The sequence below is a fragment of the Zalophus californianus genome, chromosome 6 (assembly GCF_009762305.2).
Source record: "Zalophus californianus isolate mZalCal1 chromosome 6, mZalCal1.pri.v2, whole genome shotgun sequence".
NCBI lineage: Eukaryota > Metazoa > Chordata > Mammalia > Carnivora > Otariidae > Zalophus > Zalophus californianus.
The window spans coordinates 94,587,582-94,605,007 of NC_045600.1; the positions used below are offsets into that span (position 1 = coordinate 94,587,582).

Consider the following 17,426-nt stretch of genomic DNA (forward strand, 5'->3'; position numbering starts at 1 on the left):
GTGGAAGGGTGGTTGGGAGGCAAGAAGGGATGAAGACTCTGGGGGGGCAGTCCTGTGGGTAGAGAGAAACAGTCAGAATCTGGGATATATTCTGAAGAGAGAACCAATATATCTACTAAAAGATTGGGTGTGGGGTACACAAAAAAGGGGAGGGTCAAAATGACACCAAAGTTCTTGGCCTGAACAACTAGAAGGGCAGATTTGCCACTTACTGAGATGTCAAATATTTAGAGAAGCAGGTTTTGAGGATAAATTAGCTATTTGGCATCAAAAGAAAATCTAAACACCAAGACGATTATGCAGAAGAATTCAAGGATCAGTATATAACCTTCTGAAAAAGCTATAAAATTCTCTCATATAATAATCATTTATTTGGTAATAAAGATACTGATGTAATAAACTTCCCCATAAATCACAGGTGACCTTAATTTAATATCCAAATATTTCTTTTGCTGAAAATTTTCAGACTTTCAGGCATTTCAAAGATCATTTGATGAAATTCATCACATTATGTCTTGTAACATTATTAATTTTAATAAAAAATCATGTATATTTCAAATACAGACAGAATACAAAAGTATACCCATGTGAAATGCAGACTAAATCAAATAATAAATGCAAACACTGCTCATTCTAAACTATAGCATGCGATTCAGTTATAGACAGGCTAGTTATTCTATTTCATAAAGGAAAAAAAATCAGACATATCTGTAAGTCCTTTACCATTTCGTAAGTAACCATACAAGCTTGAAATAGTCAAAATCTCATTCCCAGAATTTTTTGCCTTGCTGTGCACAGATTCCATTTTGAAAGACCTGTGGGAGAAGAAACAGAGGATATCATTAAAGATATATGAAAAGTATTTTTAGAAATAAATTGAAGATTTGAGTGCATGACCACTTCAAAAAATTTTGGGAATTGAACACAGATTATTTTTAGCAATCGTGTCCAACATTAATCTCTTTGGTAAATTTCCCCACTTTGTTCCTACCTAAAACCTTAATCCCCGTTTTGACTCTTAGTTTGCCAGAATTATTTTGTGACTCACTTTTCCAAGAGCAGTCCCACTATATTAGGTCATGTAATTTGTGGTTAATGCAATATTTTTGAATCCTAATATGTTGACATCTGCCAGAGTTCTCCCCAGGTACTGTAAGGACCTGAGGAAGGCAGGCCAGTGATTCAGTCCTAGCAACTTTTAGATACTGTTCAGGGATATTCTTATAGGCAGATGGCTCTTTCCTTAAAATGCAGTTACGTTATGTGCCCAGTTGTTAAGCCCACAAGGATTTCTCAACCTTCACAATCACAGTGAAATGTCAGTGAAATGGCCAAATCTGTTGGAAGGATTTGGTGTGACAAATCCAATACACATTTATTTTGATTTCCTAAAAAATGACACGCAGTCTGACAGCAGATCAACGTTGAAGTGACTGATTTTGGGAAGCAGTCTCTAATCCTGACAACTCCTTCAATAATTTGTTTTAATGAAGAATTTTGTAAAGAATTAACTAATGTATGGCAGCAATTTTAAGGCCTAAGTAGTGGAAGGCAGGCTGAAAGCCCATAATCCCCCCTCCATGCACCAGACACACCCTCTACGTTCTGTACGCCCCATGAGGGGCGAACTCAGAATGAAAACCTCCATCAAACAGTAACGAAGTCCCTCACTGGATCTGTGGGATCATGATTAGGCAGATATAATTTGCTAGCAGCCCAAGTTTTTAAGAATTTGAGGAAATCTTAGCGGTCACCTATCCCACCCACCTCATTTTCTAAATGAAACCAAGGCTCAGAGGGGCTAAGTGACTTGTCCAAAGCTATGTGTGCCTAGTTAAACAACAAAACTAGGATTTATTCCCAGGTTTTCAGGCTCCAGGCTGACTGCATTTTTTGTGTATCATGCTTTCAGTGCTTTATAATTTTCTTAGTCCTAGAAAGAAAAGTAAAAGAAGCCTATATGAAACTTAAATGTGTGTATATGTATGTGTATATATATATACACACACACACACACACACACACAGAGAAGAGAGGAAAATTAAGTAAACAAACCACAAAATTTTACCAGTCCATTCCTCTGTATTAGGGCCACAGAACAGAAAATGGGAAACCTTGTAGTATAGCTGTAGTACAGAAGCATTATAATGTAAGGAAGCATAACATCGAGTCCTAAATAATCCACGTAGACTTGCTACCAAACTGTAGGCCCCCTGAGGGCAAGAACTGTGCTGACCATACAGTGCCTGGAACTAAGCTCCTATCACATAACAGAAATGTCAAGGACCATTTACCACCATGTATGGGCAGTGCAAATAATGTCTCTTCTGTAAAAGCGTCCCGATGACTTCATCTCACGCTGATTATTCTCTTTACTCTGAAAACCAAAATACTTACTTATAGTACAAAGATTTTTCCTCATTCCTTTACCCTACTTTCAGTGTTTTCTATTTATTTCATGTGCATTATTTTTATCATCTGAATTAGTTCCTACCCAAATGAGAAATTTATTTCTATTTCCTCTGTAGGCTAGTGCTAAGGACATATGCAGTAAGTGCGTGAATTCAATCCTCTAACATCAGACTGAATTTTAGCAGTGGAAGAAGGTAAACACACAGAGTTAAGGTTGGTAATGAATCAGGCTCTGGAATTAGACTGGTGCTCAGCTTTGAATCAGCCTCTAAGGAGATGAATTAATCTTGGAGTTGATAATTTCTCTCCATAAGTCTCAATATCCTCATCTTTACAAAGAGCAAAATAATAGTACCTATATGCTAGCCTTGCATATTAAATGAAATCATGTAAGTAAAGTACTTACATGGTGACTAATAGATATTAAACATTCAAAAAACAATAGCTATTTTTACTAAACTGCACTTTTTGTAAATGAATTACTGATTGCCACCTCTAGTTTAATATGCCAAAGTATAAATCAAATGGTGGGATTTGAGGTATGAAAGTGTACAACTTTTTCCGATGATATATGAAATACATTATCATTGGCATTTACTTAAATGTTTTTTGTTCATATTTAATTCACACCAAGTAAAATGGATTTCAAGGTGTGTATGAGTCAATCTATCATCTATCTCTCAGTCTACCTATCTATTAAATCATTCAGCTCCCAGCACTATGATTTTCCTGACACATGAGAGTAGTGGATATTTGTTGAATGAATACATTTTAAAATATATAGATTTATTGCCCAAATTATTCTCTGATCCCAAAGAATTAAGAGGAAGTTTTTCTTACATGTGTTTTGAGCTGAAGGAGCTGTTGCATGCTTACTCTTCATTTGAAAAAAGGAAGAAAGAAAGGAAGGAGAGGAGGGAGCGAGGGTAGAAAGCCAAATATAGCAAATAATGATAGTTTTTTTAATGTCCCAAATAACAGTAGTCAAAATCTTTATGCATGTCTTACCTGTCAGTTCCACATGCAAACTCTAAAGGCATGTTAACTAACTTATTAACTACAAATAGTCTGCTCAATAAATAAACTATAGTGTTTGACTCGTGCAAAGAATCACAATTATTCTCCAGTCCTCTCAGCATCCCAACCTGATTTGGAAGCGTGGACGTGTATTTATTTGACAAGTCCAAAACTTTTTTGGAAAATAAATTAACTTTTGAATAGTCTGTTTTCATTTCAGCATTGCATTCATCCCACCCTGGCAGCATCAACGAGAAGCAATCTTCATTTGCAGCAAGTCCTAAGGAAACAGAACCCTGAAGCTTTAAAATATTGAGATGCTTAATGCAGAGATTATCTAATTCTTTATCCACACCCCATGGCAAAAAGCAAGATAGGAACAATTTAGCTGCGTCTATTGTGATGCTGGCATCCACTTTTCTTGATGGCTTAGGGTGCCTCTTTTTGGAGTTCTTTGTTTTCTTCTGCCTTTTAATGCCATCACTTTCTTCTAAGAATTTGACAGCATTATCTCCTTGGGCTGGGTTTTCACCAACAGGCTTGGCTTGCACCTCCGCTGAGAGAGAACCACAGGCAGTTTTATTTCTTCTCAGCGTCAACGTTTTCTTCTCCACTGTGCTTTTGGCTCTTCTCAGGATCTCACTACCATAGAATGAATTGGAAGGGTCAACATCACAGATTGGAGTTGGCAGCAAAAGTTCAACAAGATTTTCCAGATCAAACAGAAGGATATGAAAACCAATGTTACTCCATTTTGTCTTCACAGGCAAGACACTAAAAGGTCCTGAGAAAGACTTGGCATCAGCAACCTAAAGGAGATTAAAAAAAAAAAAATTATGTGTCAGGGTTCTTATTTTTTAAGTGATTTTATTAAAAGTTCCATATTAAAATGGCATAAAATGAAAGTATTAAGTAGAAGTACAATTAAAGGCAAGTTATTTCAATTATTTTGTCTGCTATAAAAACTTCCCTCTAAATTAAACATTCTATATTTCAATATTCCTTAAAAATTATTTTTTCCTTCCTAAAACTTTTATTTTTCCTTTAAAAAATATGAATTTGGCCTATGAAGTAAGATAGCATCAGATTAATGTCTTTTCATATGTGATTTCATATCTTCCTATCAACATAGCCATGAAGGCATACAAAGGGAAAAAAGCAGGTTTGAAAATTAAGGAGGGAGGGAGGAACAAGATGGCGGAGGAGTAGGAGACCTAAATTTCGTCTAGTCCCAGGAATTCAGCTGGATAGGGATCAAACCATTCTGTGAATACCTACAAACTCAACAGGGGATCAAAGAAAAGAACAGCAGCAACTCTCTGAACAGAAATGTGACCACTTTCTGGAAGGTAAGACGTGCGGAGAAGTGAATCGGAGGCAATATTCGAGTAGACAGACGGCGGGGGAGGGGGCCTCCGTCGGCCACTTCTGGCAAGTGATAGAGCCGCGGAGCACAAAATTGGAACTTTTAGAAGTCAGCTCCGCTGAAGGACGTTGCTCCAGTGGCTAAGCGGGGGGTGGAACCCTCACGGTACAGTGTGGTCTCAGGACCCTCGGGGTCACAGGAAGACCGGGGGTGCCTGAGTGCGGCAGAGCTCCCAGGTATCAGAGCGAGGAAGCTGGCTGCAGAGATGGAGCCAAGGAACGAGCTCTCAGCTCGGGGTTGCAATAAACCATGATCCATGGCACAGTTGGGCTGCTGCTCTTCCAGCAGCGACCCAACAAGCGGCAGATCCAGGGAGACTCCCCTTCCTCCCCAGGGAGGAGTGGCAGGGGAAAGCACCGCAGGGATCTGCTGGGTTTGGAGACTCCACACGGGGTCGGGTGCCAGAGATAGAAACGCTCAGTCACGGGCCGGGTGAGCACGGAATGTGGCCAGAGACGGGGGAGACAGGAGTGTGACTGCTTTTCTCTGGGGGCGCACTGAGGAGCGGGGCCCAGAGTTCTCGGCTCCACCAGGGCGGAGATTGGGAGGCCACCATTTTCACCCTTATCCTCCAAAGCTGTATGGAAAGCTTGCAGGGAACAAAAGCTCCCGAGAGCAAACCTGAGCAGATTACTTAACCGGGACTGGCAAGGGCGGGGCAATTCTGCCTCCGGCAAAGACATTTGGGAACCACGGCAACGGCCCCTCCCCCAGAAGATCAGCATAAAAAAATCTTAAAAAAAAAAAAAAAAGAACAGCCAGCCAAGACCAAATTTACTGATCAATGAGAACGGCAGAACTCCAGTGCTGGGGGAACACTGCACAGAGAATTCATGGCCTTTTTCCCATGATTCTTTTGTCTTTCAAAGTTAATTTTTTAAATTTTCTTTTTTTTCTTTTTCTTTTTTTTGAATTTTTCTTTTTCCCCTTTTCAACCAACATGTTATCAATCCCTTTTTAAAAAAATCTTTTTTATTTTTCATTTTTAGAATCATATTCTATCCCTTCATAGAAGTTAACCTTATTTTTGGTACATATATATAAGTTGTTCTCTCTTTAAAATTTTGGGATACAGCTTCTAACAGACCAAAATATACCTAAATCTCTAGGGTATGGCTTTGTTCTAGTCTCCTGCCTCATCTCCCCCTTTTTTTTTTTAAATCCCCTTCTTTCTTTTTTCAACCAACTTCTTTTCTTATCAATTCCTTTTATAAAATCTTTTATAATTTTCATCTTTACAGTCATATTCCATCCCTTCATCATACTTACCCTTATTTTTGTACATATATAAGTTTTTCTTTCTTTAAAATTTTGGGAGGCACTTTCTTCTAACAGACCAAAATATGCCCAAAATCTAGTGTGTGGCACTGATCTATGCACCAGCCTGATCATATTTGATCATATTCTGTTTTTTTTGTTTGTTTGTTTATCTTTTTCTTTTTTCTTTTTTCTTTTTTCTTTCTTTCCCTTTCTTTCCCCCAGTTTTAGGTCTCTTCTGATTTGTTTAGTGTATATTTTTCTGGGGCCATTGTTACCCTGTTAGCATTTTGTTCTCACATTCATCTGTTGTCCTCTGGACAAAAGGACGAGACAGAAAAAAATCACCTCAAAAAAAAGAACAAGAGGCATTACCGACTGCCAGGGACCTAATCAATACAGACATGAGTAAGATGTTGGAACTAGAGTATCTTTAAAATACTAGCCGGGCTTGAAAAAAGCATGGGAGTTATTAGAGAAACTGTTTCTGGAGAAATAAAAGAACTAAAATCTAACCAAGCTGAAATCAAAAAGGCCATTAATGAGGTGCAATAAAAAATGGAGGCTCTAACTGCTAGAATAAATGAGGCAGAAGAGAGAATTAGTGATATAGAAGACCAAATGATGGAAGATAAAGAAGCTGAGAAAAAGAGAAACAACTACTGGATCATGAGGGTAGAATTCGAGAGATAAGTGATACTGTAAGATGAAACAATATTAGAATAATTGGGATCCCAGAAGAAGAATGAGAGACAGGGGCAGAAAAGTATATTGGAGCAAATTATAGCAGAGAAATTCCCTAATTTGGGGAAGGAAACAGGCATCAAAATCCAGAGGCACAGAGAACCCCCCTCAAATCAACAAAAATAGGTCAACACCCCCACATCTAATAGTAAAACTTATGAGTCTCAGAGACAAAGAGAAAATCCTGAAAGCAGCTCAGGAGAAGAGATCTGTAACCTACAATGGTAGAAACACTAGACTGGCAACAGACCTATCTACAGAGACCTGGCCGGCCAGAAAGGACAGGCATGATATATGCAGAGCACTAAATGAGAAAAATATGCAGCCAAGAATACTATATCCAGCTATGCTGTCATTGAAAATAGAAGGAGAGATAAAAAGCTTCCAGGACAAACAAAAACTAAAGGAATTTGCAAACACGAAACTAGCCCTACAAGAAATATTAAAAGGGGTCCTCTAAGCAAAGAGAGAGCCTAAAAGCAACATAGACCAGAAAGGAAGACAGACAATATACAGTCACAGTCACCTTACAGGCAATACAATAGCACTAAATTCATATCTTTCAATAGTTACCCTAAATGTAAATGGGCTAATGCCCCAATCAAAAGACACAGGCTATCAGATTGGATAAAAAATCAAGACCCATCAATATGCTGTCTGCCAGAGACTCATTTTAGACCCAAAGACACCCCCACATTGAAAATGAGGGGTGGAAAACAATTTCCATGCTAATGGACACCAAAAGAAAGCTGGGGTGGCAATCCTTATATCACACAAATTAGATTTTAAACCAAAGACTATAATAAGAGATGAGAAAGGACACTATTATCATACTTAAAGGGTCTATCCAACAAGAAGATCTAACAATTGTAAATATCTCTGTGCCTAACATGGGAGCAGCCAATTATATTAGCCAATTAATAACAAAAGCAAAGAAACACATCGACAACAATACAATAATAGTGGGGGACTTTAACACCCCCCTCACTGAAATGGACAGATCATCTAAGCAAGAGATCAAAAATTAAAGAAGAATTTAAAAAATTCATGGAAACCAAAGAAAATGAAAACACAAGTGTCCAAAATCTTTGGGATGCAGCAAAAGCAGTCCTAAGAGGAAAGTATATAGCAATACAAGCCTTTCTCAAGAAACAAGAAAGGCCTCAAATACACAACCTAACCCTACACCTAAAAGGAGCTGGAGAAAGAACAGCAAATAAAGCCTAAACCCGGCAGGAGAAGAGAAATAATAAAGATCAGAGCAGAAATCAATGAAATAGAAACCAAAAGAATAGTAGAACAGATCAACGAAACTAGGAGCTGGTTCTTTGAAAGAATTAACAACATTGATAAACCCCTGGCCAGACTTATCAAAAAGAAAAGAGAAATGACCCAAATAAATAAAATCATGAATGAAAGAGGAGAGATCACAACCAACACCAAAGAAATATAAACAATTATGAGCAACTCTATGCCAGCAAATTAGATAACCTGGAAGAAATGGATGCATTCCTAGAGATGTATCAACTACCAAAACTGAACCAGGAAGAAATAGAAAACTTGAACAGATACATAACCACTAAGGAAATTGAAGCAGTCATCAAAAATCACCCAACAAACAAAAGCCCAGGGCCACATAGCTTCCCAGGGGAATTCTACCAAACATTTCAAGAAGAATTAATACCTATTCTTCTGAAAATGTTACAAAAATTACAAATGGAAGGAAAACTTCCAGACTCGTTTTATGAGGCCACCATTACTTTGATCCCAAAACCAGACAAAGACCCCATCAAAAAGGAGAATTGCAGACCAATATCCTTGATGAACATGGATGCAAAAATTCTCACCAAAATACTAGCCAATAGGATCCAACAGTACATTAAAAGGATTATTCACCATGACCAAGTGGGATTCATCCCTGAGCTGCAAGTTTGGTTCAACATCTGCAAATCAATCAATGTGATACAATACATTAATAAAAGAAAGAACAAGAACCATATGATCCTCTCAATAGATGCAGAAAAAGCATGTGACAAAGTACAGCATCCTTTCTTGATCAAAACTCTTCAGAGTATAGAAATAGAGGGTATATACCTCAGCATCATAAAAGCCATCTATGAAAAACCCATAGCAAATATCATTCTCAATGGGGAAAAACTGAGAGCTTTCCCCCTAAGGTCAGGAACGCGGCAGGGATGTCCACTATCACCACTGCTGTTCAACATAGTACTAGAAGTCCTAGCCACAGGATTCAGACAACAAAAAGAAATCAAAGGCATCCGAATCGGCAAAGAAGAAGTCAAACTCTCACTCTTTGCAGATAATATGATACTTAATGTGGAAAACCCAAAAGACTCCACCTCAAAACTGCTAGAACTCATACAGGAATTCAGTAAAGTGGCAGGATATAAAATCAATGCACAGAAATCAGTGGCATTCCTATACACCAACAACAAGACAGAAGAGAGACAAATTAAGGAGTCGATCCCATTTACAACTGTACCCAAAACCATAAGATACCTAGGAATAAATCTAACCAAAGAGGCAAAGGATGTGTATTCAGAAAACTATAAAATACTCATGAAAGAAACTGAGGAAGACACAAAGAAATGGAAAAACGTTCCATGCTCATGGACTGGAAGAACAAACATTGTGAAGATGTCAATGCTACTTAGAGCAATTTACACATTTAATGCGATCCTTACCAAAATACCATCCACTTTTTTCAAACAAATGGAACAAATAATCCTAAAATTTGTATAAAACCAGAAAAGATCCCGAATAGCCAGAGGAATGTTGAAAAAGAAACGCAAAGCTGGTAGCATCACAATTCCGGACTTCCAGCTCTATTACAAAGCTGTCATCATCAAGACAGTATGGTACTGGCACAAAAACAGACACATAGATCAGTAGAACAGAATAGAGAGCCCAGAAAAGGACCCTCAACTCTACGGTCCACTAATCTTCGACAATGCAGGAAAGAATGTCCAAGGGAAAAAAGACAGTCTCTTCAACAAATGGTGTTGGGAAAATTGGACAGCCACGTGCAGAAGAATGAAACTGGACCATTTCCTTACCCCACACACAAAAATAGATTCAAAATGGTTGAAAGACCTAAATGTGAGACAGGAGTCCATCAAAATCCTAAAGGAGAACACAGGCAGTAACCTCTTCAACCTCAGCCACAGCAACTTCTTCCTAGAAACATCGCCAAAAGCAAGGCAAGCAAGGGCAAAAATGAACTACTGGGACTTCATCAGGATAAAAAGCTTTTGCACAGCAAAAGAAACAGTCCAAAAACCAAAAGACAACCGACAGAATGGGAGAAGATATTTGCAAATGGCATATCAGATAAAGGGTTAGTATCCAAAATCTATAAGGAACTTATCAAACTCAACACCCAAAGAACAAATGATCCAATCAAGAAATGGGCAGAAGACATGAACAGACATTTTTCCAAAGAACACATCCAAATGGCCAAGAGACACATGAAAAAGTGCTCAACATTGCTCGGCATGAGAGAAATCCAAATCAAAACCTCAATGAGATGCCACCTCACACCAGTCAGAATGGCTAAAATTAACAAGTCAGGAAATGACAGATGTTGGCGGGGATGTGGAGAAAGGGGAACCCTCCTACACTGTTGGTGGGAATGCAAGCTGGTGCAGCCACTCTGGAAAACAGTATGGAGGTTCCTCGAAAAGTTGAAAATAGAGCTACCATACAACCCAGCAATTGTACTACTGAGTATTTACCCCAAGGATACAAATGGAGGGATCCGAAGGGGTATGTGCACCCCGATGTTTATAGCAGCAATGTTCACAATAGCCAAACTATGGAAAGAGCCAAGATGTCCATTGACAGATGAATGGATAAAGAAGATGTGGTATATATATATATATATATATATATATATATATATATATATATATATACACACATAATGGAATATTATGCAGCCATCAAAAGGAATGAAATCTTGCCATTTGCAATGACATGGATGGAACTGGAGGGTATTATGCTGAGTGAAATAACTCAATCAGAGAAAGACATGTATCATATGATCTCACTGATGTGAGGAATTTTAATCTCAGGAAACAAACTGAGGGTTGCTGGAGTGGTGGGGGTGGGAGGGACGGTGTGGCTGGGTGATAGACATTGGGTAGGGTATGTGCTATGATGAGCGCTGTGAATTATGTAGGACTGTTGAATCACAGACCTGTACATCTGAAACAAATAATACATTATATGTTAAAAAAAAAAAAGAAGAAAGCAGGAAGGGAAGAATGAAGGGGGCGAAATCGGAGGGGGAGACAAACCATGAGAGACTATGGACTCTTAGAAACATACTGAGGGTTCTAGAGGGGAGGGGGTGGGTGGATGGGTTAGCCTGGTGATGGGTATTAAAGAGGGCACGTACTGAATGGAGCACTGGGTGTTAGATGCAAACAATGAATCATGGAACACTACATCAAAAACTGATGATGTAATGTATGGTGATTAACAACATAATAAAATAAAAAATAATTTAAAAAAAAAAAAAAGGAGAACATGGGACGCCTGGGTGGCTCAGTCGGTTAAGCACATGCCTTCGGCTCAGATCAGGATCCCCGGGCCCTGGGATCGAGCCCCGCATCGGGCTCCCTGCTCAGTGGGGAGCCTGCTTCTCCCTTTGCATGCGCGCTCATGTTCTCTCTTAAAAATAAATAAATAAAATGTTTTAAAAAAATTAAGGAGAAGAACAGAACATCTGCAAGAATTTAGAAAGTCTTGACAAAAATGGTCTCTTCAAATCTGTTTAAAATTTGAAATACTTGAATGTAACCTAGAGGCTAACCAATATCAAAGAGCTTTTCTTTCTTCCTTCCTTCCTTCCTCCCTTCCTTCCTTCCTTCCTTCCTTCCTTCCTTCCTTCCTTCCTTCCTTCCTTCCTTCTTTCTTTCCTTTCTTTCTTTCTTTCTTTCTTTCTTTCTTTCTTTCTTTCTTTCTTTCTTTCTTTCTTTCTTTTTCTTTCTTTCTTTCTTTCTTTTTCTTTCTTTCTCTCTCTCTCTCTCTCTCTCTCTCTTTCTTTCTTTCTTTAAGTCTTGCATTATTCATTGTTCTTTCTAAGCCTAAAATGATTTTGCCCAACATATCGGCATGGTGCTTTCTCATACTTCAGGTATGTTTCTGCTCATTTATGAGTCCTACTTTGGGTACCCTCTCCCCTCATTCCAACCCATTACTCTCTATCCTCTTCCTTGCTTTCTTCCTTCCTAGTACTTATGATTACAGTACATCACATGAGAAATTTATTTGTTTACTGTATAATTCCCCCATACCATTCAAACTCCACTTTTGCAGGAGTTCTGTGCATTGTTCTGTCCCCCATGCCTGTAAAATGATGCAGATATACAGCATTACTAAGGGACTCAATAAATGAATGATTAGAATATGTATACAATGGAACACCATTAACTATTTTAAAATGATGGTGTAAAACTATTTTTATTGGGAAAAAATGCTCTCTTAGGCAGAAAACATAATTCCCCTTTTGTAAAACTACACGTATGAATATATAGATATATTTACATATGTAAGTAGATTTACACACATATATTTAATATATAATATAAATATATGTATACATTAGATATAGTTAATATATAGTCAACGTAAATATATATATATTATGTGTGTGTGTATGTATATAGTCTCTCTCTCTCTCTATATATATATTTATATAGTCACAAAAGGCATGCACCAAAATGTTAACAATTAACTGAGAAGAGAGGATTAAGATGATCTTTATTTATACCTCAGGGTTTTTTTTGTTGTTTATTTTTTTCTTTTTTTGTTTTAGTTTTATGTTGTTTTTTGCAGTGCTATATTTAATTTACAATCATAAAAAAAAGAAAGTTTAAAAAACCAACCATTAAAAATTTAAAGGTAAAAAAATGAAATGCGGCAAATGTAAAAAAAAATATTTCCTCTAATAAGATAGTACAAAGGTTAATATAATTATTAAGAATTCATTTCAAAAATAAAGATTACTATACAGTCTGAAAAATGAGCAAATAGAATCAGCAGCAATTCACAAAGAATAGCATCCAAATTAAAATATGAGAGGAAATGCTTACCACCGGTAGAACATAGAAGCAAAACTGAAATAATAATACCATTCTTACCTATTAATTTGGCAAAGAAGGTTTCTTATATTATTTATTATTATGTAATGTTCAATACATACAACATAACATATAAACCATAAATTTGGTGTTTTTAGGATTATCAATGTTGTATACAAAGAAACATGGACATAACTATATAGCACCATTATTCATTATTACCCCAGACAAGAACCTAAATGTCCACTGACAGTGGAATGGATAGACATTATGATGTATCCATGCAATGGAAAAATATACAACAGTGAAAATGAGGGGACTAAAGACATTCAACATCATGTATAAATTGTGTGAATCTATCCACATAATGTTGACCAAATAGGCCAGACAAAAAATAATTAGCTATATGACTTCATTCATGTTAAGTTAAAAAAACAGGGGCAAAAATCCCCAACAGGGTTTAAGGATGCACGAACAGATATTAAATCTATAAGAATAGTAGTTACCTTTCCAGGACAGGAGGACATAGTTTCTACAATGCTGAATATTTTATTACTTAATCTTTGTAGTGATTATGCAGGTAAGTGCTTTGAGATAATTCACTGTGCTATCCATTTTTGTCCTGTGCTTATTTTTTCCATATTTTATACATTTCATAGTAAATAAATAATGTTAAGAAATGTCAAAGGAATATTAACAAAGTGTCCCCATTCTGGCTAAAGAAATAGAACCTTCCCTGATTCTATACCTCTGCCTACTGTCAGAGGTGACCAATACTTTGAATTTCATGTGTATGATTTCTTTGGTTTCATTTAACATCTTAACCTTAAATATGTATTTCCAACTGACCTATTTAATTTTTTTGTTTTATATTTTCATATAAAAATTAATACAGTTTATAATGTTCCAATTTGCTTTATTTATGATGAAATTTATATTTGTGGGATTCAAATTTGTTGATGATTATAGCTGTAGTTCTTTCATTTTCACTGCTGTAAAGTATGATGCTATATGATGATACAATTTATTTATCTATTGTTTTTAATCTGACCCATGGGTAACTGAAACTATGGATAAGGGGGGACTACTGTATTTAGTTTTGATAAGAGAGAGAGAAATGGGCGCTCTCTTACATTTCACGATGAGTGTAAATTGGCATCTCTTTTATAAAAGGCAATTAGCAAAATGTATCAACAACCTTAAATATTACATAACCTTGGATACAGAAATTCTTTTAAAAATGATTTATCCTAAGGGTAAAATTTCAAAGATACACAAAATTATATGAAAAATAATGTTCATTATAGAAATTTCTACATCAAAAAGCTGAAAATAACTTAAATGTCCCATAGTATAGATTTGGTTAAGTAGATTATAATATGTGCACATATTAAAATACTAAGCAGATATTTAAAAGAGGTTTTTTTTTGTTTTGTTTTGTTTTTGTAAAATATATTAATACCACAGCAAGAAATTCACATATAGTGTCTATGGAAACTACCTAGATTAAAAATTATAATCCCATTTTTATAAAATCACAGAGATTTCTTAACATCTCCTTTTAATTATACCTATTTTTTAAAGGTTTTATTTTTAAGTAATCTTTACACTCAGCATGGGGCTTAAACTCACAACCCTGAGATTAAGTCACGTGCTCTACTGAGCGAGCCAGCCAGGTAATAAGAATTGCCAAGGAAAATGTCAATAATAGATATGGCTATTTAGATATTTTTTAACACTGTGCCTCTCTCCCCAAAAATACATTAATCAGATTAAATTTAAAAGTGTAAGAAGATTTGCTAGAAAATCAGAGGCTAATATTCCAGATATATAAGCAACTCACAAAAATTAATTAGCAAAATACTCATATCTCCAGAAATAAAATGAGCAAAAGAGACAAAAATACCACTGAGGGGGATAGTTTTTAAACCACTTGTCTCAATAAAAATGAAACAAGTATAAAATTTTACATACCACACTGCTTTTGAACTCTTATATTTCCTAAAGTTTTCCTCAAACTTATAGAAAACAAAAAGTAGAGGATCCCATGCTGTTGAGTGCTCATTTTAACAGGACTCTGATGACATTTAGATGGCCTTATCTTTTTTCAAAAACATCACGGTGACATGAATCAAGAGTCTTAAAAATATACACCATCATTTTCTCGGGGCCTGGGTGGCTCAGTCGGGTAAGCATCTGACTCTTGATTTCTGCTCAAGTCATGGTCTTGGGTCCTGATATTGAGCACCCAGCTAGGCTCCACACTCAGAGGGGAGTCTGCTTGAGATTCTCTCTCTCCCTCTCCCTTTGCCCCTCCTGCTCCATACTCTCTCTATGTCTCAAATAAGTAAATAAATCTTTAAAAAATATTCACTATCCACGTGATGTGATAAGCACTGGGTGTTATGTGCAATTAATGAATCATTGAACATTATTATCAAAAACTAATGATGTATTATATGTTGGCTAATTGAACATCATAAAAAAAAGAAAAGGCTCTATGCCTCACTGTCATTGTCTCTAACTGAGATGCTACTTCATGTTCTTGGAGGATACCATTCCCAGATCTATGCTTTGGGTTTATCCCTGTTTTCATTCATTCAGCAGACATTCAAGAGGTCCTTGTGGGGAGCTTACTAAGTAGAACACAGTATGAGTAGCTGTCCACAGAATATGGAACAAGACTCAGGAACTGCATAGATGCAGCTCCCACCCTTCACACTCAAAGGGGAGAGAGATAGGTGCCCAGCAAGAATCAAATAGCCTGGACAAGAGCAGAGTAAGGGCAAATGTAGGAAGCTATGAAGGCCTGAAGCAGGCGTCTCATATCCGGCCTTCACCACCCACGAAGTCTGAGCAGAAGTGACAACAGACTGCAATCTGAAAGATTAAGGAGAAATGAACTAAAAGAAAGTGCAAGACCAAGTACTCCAGGCAAAGAGAAAAACATGAAAAGACTCCTGGAGTGACGGCCGGAGTTGGGGTGAGGATGTATGCAGAGAGCATGTACTGGGACAATTTTAGTACGGATGGAGAGCAGAATATGGAAATGCAGATGAGCCAGACAGGACAGGAGCCAGATTGCATTAAAGCCTTGCAGACTCTCTTGAGTTTCAAATGTATTACGCTGTGACGCTTGAATGGGTATTTAAGCGAGGAAGTCACCTATTCACAAACTCTAGCTATGATTACTTCTGAATTACAGGCTAATCAAGCAGGCTGAAGACAAAGAGTTCCACTCTCCTATGCACTTCCATTTCCCCAAAGCTGTAATCTCTGGCCACAGTGTCTAGACTTCTCAATTACTGGGCCAGTCAAAATCACAGCAATGATTCTAGCAATATGACACACTCCCTGGTTTGGTCTCATCCTCTTATTTTGTGATCCATGCAGCCAAAATAGACCCATTGCACTGCTGTAAACAAAAATCCTAAATTTCTGTCCTAAATATAATCACCTTAAGCCTCAGGAGAAACTGACACTTTAGAATATTTTCAAATCATAAATATTATTCCAATTTTTTAAAGATTTATTTATTTATTTGAGGGAGAGAGAGAGAGTGTGGAGGTGGGTGGGTGGGAGGCATAGAGGGAGAGGGAAAGGAGCCTGCTGCAGGGCTTGATCTCAACAGCCTGAGATCACGACCTGAGCCTAAACCAAGAGTCGGAAGCTTAACCAACTGCACCACTCAGGCGCCCCCTAAGTTTTTTTTTTTTAACATATACTAAAGTTGGTTTTCATTTGGAAACAAGTCGATTTATTTATTTATTTGAGAGAGAGAGAATGAGAGACAGAGAGCATGAGCGGGAAGAGGGTCAGAGGGAGAAGCAGACTCCCCGCCGAGAAGGGAGCCCGATGCGGGACTCGATCCAGGGACTCTAAGATCATGACCTGAGCCGAAGGCAGTTGCTTAACCAACTGAGCCACCCAGGCACCCCAGAAACAAGTCGATTTAGATTATAAGTATAAAATATTGTTATATCTTAATGTCCTAAAATGATTGAATATTATAATTCTAGACTGTTATCATTGTTTAAAAATTTTTAAATCTTTTAAGAAATAGTATATTTTTTAAAGTCATGTCACCAAAGGACTTTAAAAACAATATAACCATCATTTTGAACATAAGTAATACAGAATGACAACTAATGCCAATAATAGTAATTATTGAGCTTTCACATTATAGACTGGACATGCACAATATTTAGTAATGTTTAGCAAAGGCTATAATAAATGTTAACCTTATTTATATTTATATGATACTATACACAATATATTCTGCCAACAAGAATTCTATTAAAAATAGCCTGCTAAAAAAAATAAAAGTATTATGCTAAATCACGACTGAATAATGTTGTGCAATGTAAACCATCATTTTAACAGAAGTATTTTAGAAATATTCATCAATCTGATTACAGTTAAGAAGTCTAGAATAAGTAGTTAAACACAAAAAAGTATTTCAC

The 17,426-nt window shown here is 36.9% G+C and overlaps 1 protein-coding gene across 4 annotated transcripts in view; it reads right to left on the minus strand.

Moving 5' to 3' along the window:
* Positions 1-17,426, minus strand: part of WDR72 (WD repeat domain 72) — a 219,275-nt gene that overhangs the window by 87,610 nt on the left and 114,239 nt on the right. For all 4 annotated transcript variants that reach the window (XM_027572310.2, XM_027572311.2, XM_027572313.2 and 1 more), the window contains 2 exons: positions 3,421-4,238; positions 724-815 (listed from right to left, as the gene is read on the minus strand). In XM_027572310.2, the coding sequence (XP_027428111.2) occupies positions 724-815; positions 3,421-4,238 (910 nt within the window). The remainder of the gene's footprint in view (positions 1-723; positions 816-3,420; positions 4,239-17,426) is intronic.